This window comes from Sciurus carolinensis, chromosome 9 (genome assembly GCF_902686445.1).
Source record: "Sciurus carolinensis chromosome 9, mSciCar1.2, whole genome shotgun sequence".
NCBI lineage: Eukaryota > Metazoa > Chordata > Mammalia > Rodentia > Sciuridae > Sciurus > Sciurus carolinensis.
Window position 1 is genome coordinate 71,313,868 of NC_062221.1, and position 16,955 is coordinate 71,330,822.

The 16,955-nt window shown below is 41.8% G+C and overlaps 1 protein-coding gene across 4 annotated transcripts in view; it reads left to right on the forward strand.

Moving 5' to 3' along the window:
- The first annotated feature begins 2,736 nt into the window (after positions 1–2,736).
- Ildr1 (immunoglobulin like domain containing receptor 1) overlaps positions 2,737–16,955 on the forward strand; it is a 33,748-nt gene continuing 19,529 nt past the window's right edge. For all 4 annotated transcript variants that reach the window (XM_047564398.1, XM_047564399.1, XM_047564400.1 and 1 more), the window contains exon 1: positions 2,737–2,987. In XM_047564398.1, the coding sequence (XP_047420354.1) occupies positions 2,933–2,987 (55 nt within the window). In that variant the 5' untranslated portion in view covers positions 2,737–2,932. The remainder of the gene's footprint in view (positions 2,988–16,955) is intronic.

Sequence of the window (16,955 nt, forward strand, 5' to 3'; positions counted from 1 at the left end):
CTGCTACATATAAACTGGGAAAATTTGGATAAGTTACTAAAGCTTTGTGTCCTAAGTTTCTCCTTTGTAAAATAGGGACAATGATAGCTCATTGCCTAACAGTGTTGTTGAGAAGATTCATACCAAAAATGATCAGAATAGTGCTGGTGCAATGTAACTGCTTGCTGAATGGGAGTTATTGTTACTTTGTAAATGAGGAAAGTTGTCTCTTACTATCAGCTGGTCAAGCAATTTTTTTTTTCATGTCTAGCAAAGAAACAACTGTCTGTTGTTCTGAGCCAAATAAATATTCTTAGCTAATCTTGATTGATTTAATGGCACATGTTGGAAAAAATAACTGGCCCAAGAGAGTTCAGAGCTTAGAATTGAGATTTCCTTTATGCAGAGTTAAAAGACGTATGTGGAAAAACCTGTATTAGCACACACTGATAGAGTTGGCCAGTTGTGAACACAGATTGAGACACACAGGGGTGAGGGTTAATGGAATGACAGCTAAGCTACAGTCAGACTCTCTCACCTAGACTCATTATCCACCTCTGACTAGCTTTGTGATCTTGGGCAAGTTATCTCTTTGTTATCTCAGTTTTCACGTCTATAATAACAGGCCCTCTTTCATACAGTTTTTGTGGGAATTTGATGAGATAATGCATGTGAAGCACTAAGAACATTGCTTGGTACATGCTACATAATAAATGTGAATAAATAGGGTGCACATAGTAGACAGAGAACAGACTGAAATAAAATTAACCTAAGTGTTCACCAAGGAAAGTGATGGAGGTATTCAACTGAATGAGTAACTCCCAAGAGAAAATAAGGAAAGTCTAGTTCTCGATTAAAGAACCACCAAAGTTTCCAACTTATCTCAATTATGTCGGTTTAGAACACCAGGATTTCACAAAAAGTGTTCTAAAGAATATCTGCCCTAAAATATCTGTAAGAAAAGGGTTTAGAATTTAGGTGATGCTGCATGCCATATTCCCTTGGAGATTCAAGCATACAGTAACACTCCAAGGGTTTAGTAAGTCCTGAAAAACCGTTTCATTTAGTTTAATCCAGCTTTTCTCAAATTTATTTGACCTTCGAACACTTTTTAAAATAAACTATTAAAATTCCATGAAGGGACTGAGATTGTGACTCAGTGGTAGAGTTTTACCTGGCATGTGTGAGGCACTGGGTTCCATCCTCAGCACCACATAAAAATAAATAAATAAAGGTATTGTGTCCCTCTACAACTTAAAAAAAAATTTTTTTTTTAATTCCATGAAACTACTTCTCTGTGGAACAAACATAAAGAAAGGATTGCTTAGATGAGTATTACAGTGGCATTTATACCAAAACAGGGACTGAAGGGCACGGGAAGCAAATGTGAGGAGGAGTATTTTTTAGACTCAAGGTCACAGACATCCAAACATGCACAATGTTCCTGGGTATGTGTAGGGAATCCCTGGAGGGGGTTAAGCCAGCCCCTCCCTCACACTGCTGCCTCCTGCTGCTGCTGTGCTGGGATCTGACCAGGGCAGATCTGAAGTCTGTTACACATACTTGACCATCTGCTTTTAGCCACACACTTCCTGAATTTACTTCCTATTTTCTGGGAGAGACTATAAGAAAAAAACATTTAAAGTGAAGGGGCCCATTGTGGGAACCAGAGGCCAGACCCAAGAGTGGGTGGGGGTGGGGAGGAGGGGCTGAGTTGAGATCTCAGAATCAGAGGGACAAGCCTGTCCCTCTGAATGGAGGTGAGATGAAGGACACCAGCAGCACCAGTGAAGAGGACCCTTCACAGCAGAGCAGGGCAGGAAATGTGCTTAGGAGAAGTAATAGTGATTTCAAAAGTAGTGCCCAGAAGGGGAGCCTCCTGAAACTATGTTTAATGTATTTGTATTATTCTATTCTTGAAGAAAAAGGTGATGGGGGTGGGGTGTTTGTTACAGAAGGGGGAGCAGAGTCAACGAAAGAGCACGGAGCAGAGACATGAGTATCTGTGATTTTGCAAGTTAATGTTGTTGCTCGGTTGGTTCCCAAAGGCAAGTGTACCTTTCTCCCCTTTGCCCTTCCTGTGGGTCCCTACTTCAGATGACAGACTGAGATTCCCTCCTAGGTGGCAGGGCGCAAAGAGACCTAGTTGTTTTTTTAAGTTCAATAGTCAAAACCTTGACCTTGGGAGGGCTGCTGAGAGGCAAAGGATGGGGGCGAGGGGCCCATTAGCGATGCCTACCTATGGATGGTGGGAGAGGGCAGTTTTAGAGTTTCATTACATTTTTCTATAATTTAAAAATCCTGTTAATTTTACAATTGTGGAAAATGGTTTATGTCTGTAGTTCACACCTCACTTTGTAGGCTCTTTAGTTTCCAGAAAACTTGAACAGACATCGCGTATAAATTTCATTAGTGTTTTTTGTGGGGAAAAAATTCTTCTAAGTATCTATGAGGGAACGGAAGTATAACGCAGGAAATACAACCTAGAAAGTTATATCCACATAATTCTAGAAAGACAGGGGAGAAATTTGCAAGATGTGAGATTGCCGAAGAAGATCTGAAGGAAAATGGCAACATTCTCCAAGGGCGGGCGGGGCGAGTGGCGGGAGACCGAGCTTCCGTGGGAAGGAGTCACCCGGCCGCCTGCGGCGCGGAGGTGTGTGTGGGTGGGGGCACCAGGTAGGGCGGGTGCCCGAGGTCCTCTCGCCAGCCGGGGGCGGAGCAGGAAACCGCGGCCTCACCAGGTGGGGGCGGAGCCTCCCAGAGCGCCGCAGGTGCGGATGAGCAGGTGTCACCTGCCGGGGGACCCGAGCCGACCCTCCCTCCGTGCTGCGCCGGGAGAGGGGAAACCCGAGGGAGCTCTTTGAAGATGTGCGTCCCGGGGCGGCGACTGATGAAGAAAGACACGGTGCCCCGAAACCCCTGAGCTGCAAGGGGCCAGAGCGGGGTCAGCATGGGCTCAGAGCTGCCCTCGCCTTGGCTGCTGCTCTTCACCTGGCTCCCAGCAGGTGAGCCGTGGAAAAATGGGACCCACTCTGCGCCCAGGGAGACAGGAAGCCATTGCTTGGCCTTGCCGAGCTGGCCACCCGCAAGGCAGTGGAGGCCTGAGCTGCACTCTGGCGGGCGCTTGGCACGGGGACTGGATCGAGTTTCTGCCTGTAGCAACCTGTTGTTTTTCTCTTTTATTAGCCCAGGTCCTTCCAAAAAGAAACTCAGAGCGTTTGGACTTTCCCTCCGGGTCCATTCTTGATCTTTAAAGCAGAAGTGATAGAGGCAAAAGGCACCATTCCTAAAATTCCTAATAACTTTTACCGTTCATTTGATACTTGCTTTCAGGTTACAGAAATACTGGCAACCATATTGACCCAGAAGTGCATTTTTTTTTTTTTTTTCAATTTCTGGGGGTTTATAGTGTATCATCAGACCACGAAGGAAAGTTTGGCATAATCCTGAGTCTATTTGATAGGACCCCAACAGGGGCTTTTTTCCTATCCGTGTTCAGTGCCACTTTCCTACTTTCTAACCACTCACTCCCTTAACTTTACTCTGCTTGTTAACTTGCCTTCAGGTGTCCAGCTACCTACTTTCTCAGCTTCAACCTCCACACTAATTCCCTCTCTACTTTGGAAAGCATGATTTTGTGTGTCTGGGTATGGTTCTGGAAATAGGACAAAAATGTGCACCAGGTAGGAAAGTGTAGTGGGGTGACAGAATGTGCAGGCTTTTCTGGCCTTTTGCAAACTAAGGTGTAGGTGTGACTTTGCAAACAAGAATTATAAGTTCCCTTGGAAGTTCCACCCTGTTTTAAATCACTTTACCTTTTTTTCCCTCTAGCAACAGCTGCCTACTTACCTTTAAGTTGTCAGTGGAAGGTAAGCTCAGAATTTGCTCACATACCAACTTGAATATTATATGTTTTTTGAGGGGAAAGATGTATTATGGCCATGTAGGCAGAATTTCCTTTTTATAAGATTGATAGGACAGGAGCTCTGCTCAGGTGTAACCAAATCTCACTCAGACAGAATTCTACAATAACTTAAGCTTAATGCTTAGAATAAAAGCAAGGGAGGTTTGTGAGAAGGTAGGAAAACCAGAAAGTTAGTAATGCCAACACCCTCTGGCTTACAAGATTTTCTGGAGGATACAGGTCTTATAAATTTTCTGATACTCACAAGGCTAGGTGTTGGACACCCACAGTGCACAAGAAAATGGGCTAAACCTCATCTAAATTTAAGTACCCAAAATTCCACTAGAGCAGTCACCAGCTTAGACTGTGAATGCAAATTCATAAAAACCCACAGCTTCAGTCTTTTCTCTGTGCTTCTCATGTTCGTTTCAAACTCCATGTATCTGGGGTCTTCAGAAGCTGTTCAGACTGTCTTTTCAGGGAAATAAAGGTCTGCTCCCATCTTCTACTGGGAACCCCATTCCCACAGGACTTCAGAAATGGCAGTTACCTGGGCTAATAGAATGAGAAAAGAAGCCTTACAGATGAAAATCCCTGCAGGGTACAAACCCCAGTCCTTAAATCATCAGCATAATGTTTTAAAAAGCTATCTAACTTTAATGAAGAATATTGAACACTGAACATTCTTCAAATACAGTGATTATAACCAAAGAGTACATTCTTAGAGTAAGCAGCTTGCTCAATGGGCAGGGACTTAGAATCTCCATGAACCAGCCACATGGTGTTAGTAGCTGAGACACTGAAGTAGTACAATTATACAGTCCATGGTGTTTGCCTGACATGCCTTAAATGGAAGCCGGCCTGCATGATGTGTTTTAGAAAAAGAGAGTGCTGAAAGCGAGAAAGTCCTACACGAACATGTTCCACTTTCATTTCATACATGAGAGTTTGAGATTTCAACTATTTAACTCCAACACTTTGAAGGGAAATAGCTATTTTAGCAGACATTTTCCCTGAATATATATAGAAATGTAAATAAAACTGCATTCAGCTATTTAACGTGGGTTTCCATCAATAATGTTTGTGTGACTCTGGGCAATTTACTGAATTGTTCAAAGCCTCCAGTAAACAGTGATGACAATAGTACAGGTAAGGTTTATGTGACCTGTAATTAAAATGAAATTTTAAAGCACTTTGTTCAGTGCCTACACAAAGCAAGGTGGGCTTAATAAATATCAGCTGGTGATAATAGTAGACTCAATTTAGGCCCAAGTAGGATTGTTTAAATCTAATGTTAAAGAAATTAACTCCTCCTTCCTCGGTGGCTAAGAAACTGTGAACAGAGAAATGACTCTGTTATTCAGCTTTTCATCACTATAACAAAATATTTGAGATAATCAACTTAAAAATAGGAAAGGTTGGGCACAGTGGTGCATGCCTGCCTGTAATCCCAGTGGCTCGGGAGACTGAGGCAAGAAGGTTGCGAGTTCAAAGCCAGACTCAGCAACTTAGTGAGGTCCTAAAGCAACTTAGCAAGATCCTGTCTCTAGATAAAATATTAAATAGAGCTGGGGATGTTTCTCAGTAGTTAAAGACCACTTGGGTTTAATCCCTGATACCAAGAAAAAAACAAAACAAAACAAAAAAAGGAATTATTTGGGTTCACAGTTTTGTAGGTTTCAGTCCATGGTTGGCCCCACTGCTTTTGGGCCTGTGATGAGGCAGCACACCATGGTGGGAGTGCATGGGAATGGGAACCAGGAGCAAAGTGAGAAACAGGAAGGGGCCAAGGTCCATTCTAATAACCCCTTCAAGGCATGCCTCATAACCTAAGACCTCCCACTAGGCCCCACGTCTTAAAAGTTCCATCACCTCCCAATAGCACCAAGTGGGGACCAACCCTTTAACACATAGGCCTTTGGGGAACAATGCAGATTCAAAGTATAGCAGTGGTGATCAGGATGGAATTCAGAATCTGCCTCATGTTCGCTGTGACTTAGGTAAATTATTAAACTCCCTTTATCTGGAAAACAGATAAACATCTTCTCACTACTACTAAGTAGCGCCCTGAAAACCCAAAAAGGCCAACTCTTATTAGTGGGTTAAGATCCAGCACAGCATCTAAGGCATGGTCATCACTCAAGAAATACCAGGGATGAGTCCATCCCTTCTGCTCTCACCTTTTTCTTTACTTTTAAAGCAAACCTCCCCAAATGTCTCTTGAGATCAAACTGAAGATCAAGCTTCCTTTCTTATTTTTCACATTGTTTTCACAATTCCCAGTACTAAGTATAGTTTACACTGAACATATATGCACATACGTAAGGTTTATAAAAAGGAAACAAAAGGGTCACAAAAATCCTGTTACTGTCTCAGATAAAATCATAATGTCAGATGTTCTCTTATCAATATTTAAATTCATATAAATTAATCCAACATTAAACTATGAAATAGGAAAACTATTAAAACATTAAATTATTAAAACTATTAAATAGAAAAATCCAGTAAGTTAATTTCCAGTAAGTATGTATTTTGGAAAATCCTGTACTAGAGTGTGTTCCTTGTGGTCCATCACCTGATCTTCTGTTTTCAAAGAAGAGTCATACCAATCCTCTCATTAGCATTCAGGTTCCCACAACTGCAGAGTGTAGGCCGGTAGTATAATGGGTCTGATTTAGGTACTCACTGGCTGGTGTGGCTTGGGGCCTGGATGGAAGTTCTGAGGTCAGGGAGTCTTGTGAAGTTACCACAGTCCTGATGCTCTGAACTATCTAAAGATCAGTTTTCAGAGGTGGGTTTGTTTTTGTTTTTTAGTTCTTTGAAGTTTTTTTCTTTAGAAATATATTTTTATCAAACAAATGATGCCTGGATACTTGCTCCTTAGTGCAAAATATTAAGATATGTAGCTCTTTGCATTATTGCCTGATATCTCTGATTATTTTCGCCCAACTTCAAAGTTTATTCTTGGAATGAAAGTTGATTCCCACCCCCACCTCCAAATTCTAATGGGATATGTGTCATTTGTGCTTTCGTGAAAATTTTTTAACATCATAGAGAGGTGTTACCTTACAGAACCACCAGTTATCAATTTTTATTATAATGTTATAGAAAATAAGAAAACTGACCCCTAAGGTATCTGTAGATGCCTTGGAAAGAGACCATCCAGACCAGTAATTTCCCCTGGATGGTAGGGAGGAGGGGTGGATCATACTGTAGACTTAATCTGATGTGGTAGACAGTAGAGTTTCTGTGAGGAGGATACAGGTGATAGATGGGAGGCTGCCCACTCAGCTTCTCCTTGCCCCCTTGGAGGCTCCTGAAGTACCTACCCAGAATCCTTGTGTTCTGTTGAAGACAGGTAGAACCCCCATCCTCTGTCTTCCCCTCCCAGCCGGTTGTACAGATAAGGAAATCTAGATCCAGGGAAATTCTGTCTCAGACTGGGGCAGTGGAATGTGTGAGAGCTGGGACCAGAACTCTGGCACCCTCACTCTTAGTCCGTTGCTCTTTGTCCTGTCTCACACAGTGGAGTAGGTTTGTTTTGTTTGATTGAATTCTTTTATACAGAAATAGGAACAGGTTCATCTAACTAAATGCCGATTATTAAACCCCTCACCCCGGCAACAATGCAGTGGAATGAAATGCTGGGTAATTAGTGGATAGTCTACCTCGGTTTATTTTAGCTTAATAATTTGCTTCATTATTTGAAGTTCTAGGGAGAAAGTAAAATTGCATGTTTTAAGAACTGGGAAGATTCTTAAGTCTTTTCTTTCCCGAGTTCTTATTTCCAGACCTTCCAGTTTGTAAATGTTTGGGGGGACGTAGGGTTAGAGGCAGCAGTGTGATACTTTTCTTTATGTCCCACCTTCAGTTAATCCCCAAATTCTTTTGCTTAGTTGCAGGATCTGCTGCTGCTCTACTGTTCTAGGTGGCAGTACTCTCAGTAGCCTACTTTGAGAACTTCAACCGTCCTTGCCTCTAGGCCTACTACCTCTCTGTCAACTTCCAACCATCCTCTACCCAGATGATAGATTAACCGACCTGGATTAATTTTTCCCACTTTCACTTTAATCTTTCATTCAAGAACCTCCCCATCACTTACAAGCTTTTTGTTTGGAATTCGAGGCTCACTTATTTCTGGGATCACTAACTTGGGTAGCCTTGTCCCCACTGATCTGGACATGGTTTAGTGTTTCCATGTCCCCCCAACACACACTGTTCTTCCTTGCTTTCAGTCTGGTCATTCTACAAATGACTAACTTTGACCATTTGTTCTATGAACTTTTAGAGCACTTAAAATTTGTTCTAAACCTATCTTGCATACATTGCTATGTGCAAGACATTTTGCTGGCAAACACAAACAGTCGTCGCCCTCACTGCCATGATGCTCACTGTCTAGAAGGGATATGAAGAAATGTAGAAATGCAACTGTGACCAGACTGTGAAAGAGAGGCATACAGGGTACTACGAAAATGCATGATGGATGGATTTTGTTCAATCAGGAGGCCCTCCCTGAAGACACAATGCTTGAATTGTTAGCTGAGTAATGATGATTCCAAGCCAAAGGAAGAGCATGTGCAAGATCACTGGATGTAGTTCAATAAGCATGAGAGACAGGAAGAATGTCTGTGTGATTGTGTGGAGGTGGCCACTGGGAATGTGGTGGAGATAAAGCCAGAGGGTGGGTAGGACCAGGTATGCTTGGTTTCATGGGCCATGGCAAGAGGTTTGGTGTTCGAAGAGCAATGGACAGCTATTGGAGGTAAGAGGGGATGGAACAGCAGTATGGAATCCATATAGAGGGAATTGGAGGGTGTGCATGAGATAGGAAAGATAAGGCAGTATGCAGGCTAGAGATGATGGCAGCTTGTACTAGGATGGTTGTGAAGATGGAAAGAAAGAGATTCCAGAAATATTTAGAAGATAAATGAACCCAACTTGATGACATTACATATGAAGGGTCAGGGAGAGAGATCAAGGATGATTCCTGGTTTTTGATCTTGCCCATTCACTAAGATGATAACCATGGGAGAGGCCCAGGTTTGTATGAAAGGATGATGATTTAGTGCTTGATTCAGAATATGAAACAATGAAGAAGAGTCATTAGGAGCATTGGATTCATGTATCTGTGTAGTCCCTTATTGTAAAGAGATAGGATTTAATATTCAAAACTCTAGTAATTTCTGAGCCAAGCTGTAAGACTTATCTATAACAGAAAGTATTTTGTCTGTGTTTATAGTTATTATTGACTTGCTCACTGAATATAATTTCCAAGAGTACAGGAACCTTGTCTCTCTTATTTGCTACTGTATCCCTATCATCTAGAATGGTGCCTGGCTCAGAGTAGGTACTCAAAAATTGATGAATATGTGCATTCTCCTGTGGCCCAAATTTGCATGTGCTCTGAGATGAGTGTGTGGGGACATGAGTCACTAATCTGGGTGAATGACTTTGGGAACCCCCAAGTGTCTGCACTACAACCAGATCTTGTTCTTCACCCCTAGTGACCAAAGGAATGTCAAGTTTAAACCACCTGAGTGGCAATTTTTTTTTACCTAGTAGTTTATCAAAATTTTTTGAAGATTGAAATTTTCCCCTTTTGAAAAGATTGTGGTGAAGCATGGATCTGTCATTGTTCATGGGAATGTAGATTTTTTTTTCTAAAGTATCTATTAAAATTTAGAAGACTTATTCCCTTTTACCCAGCAAGCTCACTCTGGGATACATAACCTACTGAAACAAAAGTATGCATGTGAAGAGATACCTATATAAAAATATTTATTTTAGCCAGGCACAGTGGCACATACCTGTAATCCCAGCAGCTAGGGAAGCTGAGGCAAGAGGATTAGAAGTTCAAAGGCAACCTCAGCAACTTAGCAAGGCCCTGAGCAACTTAGCAAGACCCTGTCTCTAGGTAAAATTTTTTAAAAAGGGCTAGGGATGTGGTTCAGTGGTTAAGTGCCCCTATACTCAATCCTCAGTATTAGAAACAAACAAACAAACAAAAATTATTTCAGCAATTCATGTCAACATTGTTTATGATAGTGAAAAATCAAAAGCAACCTAAATTCTCACTATTAGGAAAATTTGTAAATAAATTATACTTCATCCATGGAGTAAATTTTCATGTAGTCACTAATAAAAATTAGATCTGTATGTACTAATATGAATATGCCATTAGTTTGAAGAAAAAGTTGCAAATCAATGTGCATAATATGATTAATAGTTTTAGAAAAACAGTACAGGAAAAAATAAAGAGAAATCTACACCAAATTATCAATAATAGTACCTCTAGAGAGTAAAGTTCATGGCCAGCAAGGAGGAACTTTCTATTTTACCCTTCCCTATTGTTTATTTTGTATTAATAAATGGAGAGGAAAAAAGTGTTAAGTGTTTCTTTTCTTTTGCTTCCTTTTTTTTTTTTTTTTTTTTTTTTTTTTTTTTTTTTTTTTTTGGTGGTGGTGGTATTAGGGATTAAATTCCAGAGCATTTTACCACTGAGCAATATCCTCAGTTCTTTTTAATTTTTATTTTAAGACAGGGTGTTGCTAAGTTGTTGAGGCTAGCCTTGAACTTATGATCCTTCTATCTCGGCCTTCTGAGTCAGTGGAATTCCAGGTGTGCACCACTGCACCTAGCTGGAACAGTGTTTCTGTACAAAATAATGGAAATACATTTGTGAACATCCCTTATATTTGTGAAACTTCCTCAGAGTCAAATCTCATTTAGAAAACTTATCTAAAAGACAGATGGCATATTAGAAACAGTGTAGGCTTTGTGACCTTAAGCAAGTTAATCTGAGAATTTTCTTCACCCATGATATTAAGGGGAGAAAAGCACAGGTATCTCCTGTTTTGTTGAGGTTTTTCTTTTGCAAAGATTAAATGAGATAATGTATAACAAAGAACTCAATATCATGTCTGCCAAAAAAGTAAGTGCTCAGTGTACATCACTGTCCTCCTCAACATGGCCACATGCTTAGCTCCCTGACCCCAGCCTAGCACTGTTGAGTGGCGCACACCAGACCTTGTTAAACACATGGTACCTGGATATAATTCCTCCCAACTGTCTCACTGTCCTCATCCCATTTCTCCTCCCTCAACATTCTCTTCTTTCTTGACCATTATTCATTGCCAGTCTCTTTCTCCTTGACTCTTCTAATATTTGCACTGTTATCTAAGGAAATGTAATACGTACTGATGGTAAATATACTTGGGGAGATAGCTTGCTCAGACGTAAACTCTGATAGGATTGAACCTGTGTACTTTTTGTTAGCCTGCTGAATAGAGCTGAGGAGCCTGTGTATTTGAGAAACACTTAGAATCCATCCCCATCAGAGTCAGCATCAGGCTGCAACCATTACCAGGAACGACTATGCTCTGTGTCCCTGCCTTCTACTCTGTGTTAGTGAGCTTTGCAAAACTATAACAAAATATCTGAGATAATCAACTTAGAGCAAGGAAAGGATGATTTTGGTTCACAGTTTTGGAGGTTTCAGTCCATGGTTCATGGCCGAATTGCTGTTGGGCCTGTGCTGAGGCAATGCATCATGGCAGAAGCACATGTAGAGTAGAGCAGCTCATCTCATGGAAGCTGGAAAGCAAATGAAGAGACCAGCATGCCACAATTATCTTTGAGGGCATGGTCCCAATGGCTGAAAACTTCCCATTAGGCTCCACCTCTTAAAGGCTCCATTACCTCCCAAGAGTGCCATGGGCTGGGTTGGAGACCTTCAGCACATGGCCCTTTGGAAGACTTTCCAGACACAACTCTAGCACTCCTACCTACCTAGACTCCTTTGTATGAAACAGAGGGGGAAATACCAGCTAGTCCCCTTAAAGCACTTTTTAATTTAAAAATATGTATTTAGCACCTATATTCCTATACTATGTAGACGATATCTTCTATAAACTGTAACATCTAGCCCAATCTGATACAAGAGAGACTGAATTTTAAAATGTACAAAGATAAACATGTGTTTGAGAATATAGGTATTTAGTTGCCAAATCCTCTGCTTTTATTGGTATATTTTCCTTTTACTTTACTAGGATGGTAGTCCCCTCCTTGGCACAGCAGCATGGTCTTGGAAAATACCTCATGGTGGGAAACAGAGAAGCCCCTTTCCCATCCCACTTTCCCATGACTCTAACATCTATTCTAAAGTTTCCTTTCTACTCTTCAATGACAGGTCTCTCTCCCTTCCTCTTTCACAGCTGAGACAAACTGAATGGGTTCACTGATGTACAAGCTACAAAGTTTTTAATCTATTAATTCATTTTGCAAAGAAAAGACTATAATGATAGTTTACATTTGTAATTTTAATTCTTTTAAAATGATTTTTTTACATGCTGGCCTCAGTTAATCACCATCTCCTAAATTAGACAAGTACAGATGATACAAATGAAGTCTGGTATGTACTAAATGTCTACTATTTTGCCAAGCTCTCCACTAAGTGGGGAATATTTATTATCCTCTATGAGGCATGTATTGACATCTTACCAATTTTGCATATAATGAGAAGGTGCACTTTGGAAATAACTTACCAAATCTTTAGGGTGGGGAGTGAAGGCAGAATCTGAACACAGGGAGTCAGGCCCCAAATCTAACATGTTCAAGAGAAAATGATAAGACAGATAGTGGTGATGGATCTGGGAGGAAAGGTCATAAAATGAAGGAAATTTAAGAATTTGGAAACTTTGGGTGCTAAGTTTGAAAGAGCAAGGCTGCAATCAAGATGTTTATAATCAGGGTATTTCTCTTTTTGAAGTTGCTGATATTTTCAGCTCAGATCCTATTGTTTTCTGATCTCTTCTTCAAAACCGTACCTGCTTAGTGCTGACTGTGGATGCCCAGTGTGATTAGTTGTGCAGAGAAGCTAGAGACTAAAGAAAAAGAGAGATGGGGAATTTTGGCCTCTGTCATGGGCTTGTTGCTACTTACTTTTTCTCCTTCCCAATCTGGAAAATCAATTTTTTTTTAGCAGTCTCGTGCCTGACCTCCACCTTGGAACATTACGCTTACCTACTTGGGGAAAATTGTGTTTTAGTGTCATCAGGACCTAAGTTCAAATCCCGATGTGACACTCATTAGGTTAGGTATGTGTGCACATGGGGGCTTGGCTTATACACTCTGAACTTTTATGCACATAGGTGAGCAGAGCTCATCCCATTCCAGAGGGTTTTGAGAGGTTTAGAGACAAAGAACATACATCTTATGCTGCACAACAGATGCTGAGGGTCAGGGACAGCAACTGAGAAGGAAGAAGTTTGCTAGGTTGTTAGTACTTCCTCCCTGTGTGTGGGCGTGGGTGTGGCAGGCAGAGAGTGAAGGTGTGAAATCTGTGCAAGATGATAAGAGGCTGGAAGACCCCTGGAGGGAGAGTGAGAGAGCTCAATATGCTCAGAGCACCTGGGGACCTCATATATGTTAAACCGCAAAATTCACACGGGATGAAATTATAGGGAGAATAAAGAGCAGCGGGCAGCAGGGCCAGCACTGACGGGTAGAGGTCAGTTGGGTTCCCCGGATGTGCTTTGCCCATTGTAAGGGCATTCACATAAGGGGAGCTAGTGTATATTTGCTAATCAAGGTGATCGCCCTTTGTCCCCATTTTCCTCCCTCAAAAGGATCATATTCACTAATCTTCAAAGCTTCTGGCTGCAACCAAATTCCTTTTTCTGACCCTCAGCAAGCCTACCCTCTCCTCTCCCATACGCTCCATCTCTGTACAAGTAATATTGACTAGTGTCTTTGAATAAACTTTATCAAATTACACTTCCACCAAATAAAGAACGTGTAGGTTATTAATTGCCATGCTAGAGTGGCAATTAATAACCTGACCCCAACCTCCAATTTGCAAACTTTGAATACTAATTATCTTCCTTTATGTTAGGAATAGCCAGGCAGAGTGGCAAGCGCACTGCCTGGGGACAGAATGTTGATTCGGAAAAAGAATAGACACAGACATGTCACTTAACTTTTCCAGACCTCCGATGTGTTGTATATGAAGTGAGCTCAGCTTGTCTCCTCCCAGGATCACATTTTTTTAAAAGTATTTTTTAAATTGTCAATGGGTCTTTACTTTATTTGTAAATATGTGGTGCTGAGAATCGAACCCAGTGCCTCACACATGCTAGGCAAGTGCTCTACCCCTGAGCCATAACCCCAGCCCCCAGGATCACATTTAGTGCATAAAATTCTATATATTTGAAGGTGCTACATGAACCTAAGGTTTTCTTTTTCTTCAATCAGAATGTTTCACTGAATAAAATAGGCCCTTGTTGACAGTGGTACTCCACCACTCACTATCAGAATCTTATCTGCAGTGCTTCTGCCGTTCAGTTTAATCCTGATGGCTGAAAGCTCCAAGGACTACTTCAGGTCAGTTCTGGAAGAAAAAAACAAACAAACAAACAACAAAAGGGTTGGTGAGGGAAGAGCAAGAATAAAACAATCAGATTGTGAAATCATCCACAATAGGCTTAAGGTTACTAACAGGGCCCTTCCATTCTGATTGGCCTGAGTTCTGAGAATCCTACAGCTGGTAGAAGTAGCAGCTGTTTTCCCCAAACTCCTGAAGGTTTATTCTGAAAATTATGTTCTTTTCCATTTGCAGCTGAATAAGGAAGTCATCTATCTTCCACTTTACTGCTATTACTCTTCTTCAGAAAAGTCTGCAGAAATCACCTGTGAACTGGAAATAGGCAGTGGATTGCGGTTTAGACTCCATACTATACTCCAGCCTCCCACCCATTGTCACCAGCCCGCCTTGTTTACCCCGCTGTCTCTTGCAGCGAGAGGCACCAGTTCCAGTGGCTTCCTCCAGGCTCCTTAACTAACTGCCCCTTCCTGATGAAGGTCTTTGCTCACTCCTTTTCTTTTTTCCTCAAATAGTGAGTTTCCCTGCCCTCTGCCTATTTCTCCTATGTAACCCTAATCCTACCTGAGCCTTAGGGTGCAGCTGAACTCTTTCCATTCTGTGCAGTCTTCCTGCCTACAGATCTCCCCTGCCCTGCTGCAGAGCTGCTCTCCCTCACATCTGTCATGGGAGCAGGGTGGTAAAGGGTCATCTTTATCACAACCCAGTCCTGGGGACCTGTCAGTTAATTCCTGGGGACTAGAGCCTGTCCTGAGTGACAGCATATGAAAGAGAATACAAAAAGAAAAAGAAAATGGAGAATGGCCTCAATGGACCAGTGATGCTTTATTAAGCAGTGGAGGGGTATATTTTCAAGAGGGAAGATGGCAACTGGCTACAATAAGGGTCTTAGCTGAGTCCTGGCAGGAAATGTGTTGGTTACAGCTAGAGGGAGACCTGGGGCAGCCAGGGGAATGGTTGTAGATAAGGAAAATTGCAACAAGTGCAGAGCCCATTACTCTCCCTTTCTCCTTGGGGATTGTTATTTTCCATGTCCTTCAGAGGGTGTGGATAGAGATCATGGGGGCTTCCTACTGGAGACAGCCAGTTCTGCTATCGATGGGGGCCGGGTGTGAGTCCCTTCTGTGCTCTCCCCATTTTCCCTTCCTGCCTTTCCTCCAGCGGAGGCCTGGGCTTCTATTTTATCCCACTGCAATGATAAAAACTCCAATTTACCAGACATCTCCCCACACACATGGCAGGAGGACAGGTAGGGGAACAGTTGTTCCCTGGGATCTATTTTCCATATCCCTCACTGAGCAGCATTCCACTGTCCCTTCAGTGGAAAAGCAGGTGAAGGTGCTTCAGACTATGAAGACTGAGGCCAGAGATGAGGCAGGACCCAGAATCTTAGGCCCACTGAGCTGCTTTGTAAGTGGGGACACTCCACCAAAATGAAGGTGCCCACCCCCCCGGAAAACTCTATTGGAGAAAACACTTGAATCGCTTTCTCCTTGACTCTCCTAAGGGAAAAGAGAGAAGAGACTCAGATACTAACACAGTAGTATATATGTGTACATTGTTCCAGGCATCAAAAGTGAACTAGTTCATTATATTCTTGCAAGGACCTGATGAGGTTAATGCAGGTTAATGATAATCTCTTACTAGAGATTCTTGGAACCAGAAGTGTTTCCAATTTTTGAGTTTTCAAATTTTGAAATATTTGCATAGACTTTACCTGTTCAGCATCCCTAATCTGAAAATCTGAAGTCTGATATCTAGTCAGAAACTTTTTGAGTGTCATATTAGCACTCAAAAGTTTTGGATTTTGGAGCATTTCAGATTTGGGATTTTCAGATTAGGGATGCTCAACCTATAGTACTATCATTATCTCCACTTGGAACTGAGGAAATAGATGCTCAGAGATAGTAAATAGCTTGTCCCATGTCCAAGTAAATGAAAAAATTTATTTGAACTAAGTCGTAACTGAATCCAAAGCCTGTGGAGTTGATTTTTTAAAAATCTGTTCTACGCCAGTGGTTCTCAAGTATGGTCCCCAGAGTAGTGGCATCACATTAGAAATGTAAGTCCTTGGGCCTCACCCAATTTCTATGGAGTCAGAAACTCCTGGCACGGGGCCCAGCTATCTGGGATGCCACCAGTCCTGCTGGTGCTGCACACTCAAGTTTAAGTGCTGCTACTCTACAATAACCCTCCCCAACAAGAGATCCCCTTCTAACTCAGCCTAGAAACCATGCTAACTGAGGAACATGCCAAGACATGGTTACTGATGAACCCCTGACTGTGCCAAAGTTCCTCCTGGTGCTTTGGTGTCACCTGACTCCTCCTCAAGGTACACCTGGAACTTTAAGAATGGCTGTAGGGGGCTGGGTCTGTAGCTTAGTGGCAGAGTACGAGGCACTGGGTTCGATCCTTAGCACCACATTAAAAAAAGCAGGGGGAAATAAGATAAAGTCATGCTGTCCATCTGTAATTACAAAAAATAAATTTTAAAAATGCCTATAGGTTTAGAGGGTTGTTAGAAGGAATTTTTAAAAAGAAACACAATTTCTTGATGTGGTTTGTCACCATCTGATCATTTTTGTTTGATTTGCTCTGTGCTTATGTTGAGTGACTGTACTGTCAAATTTCCACTGATTATTGTGTCCTTGGTCATTTATTCCATCATGTTTTCAACAAACATTTGTGGAG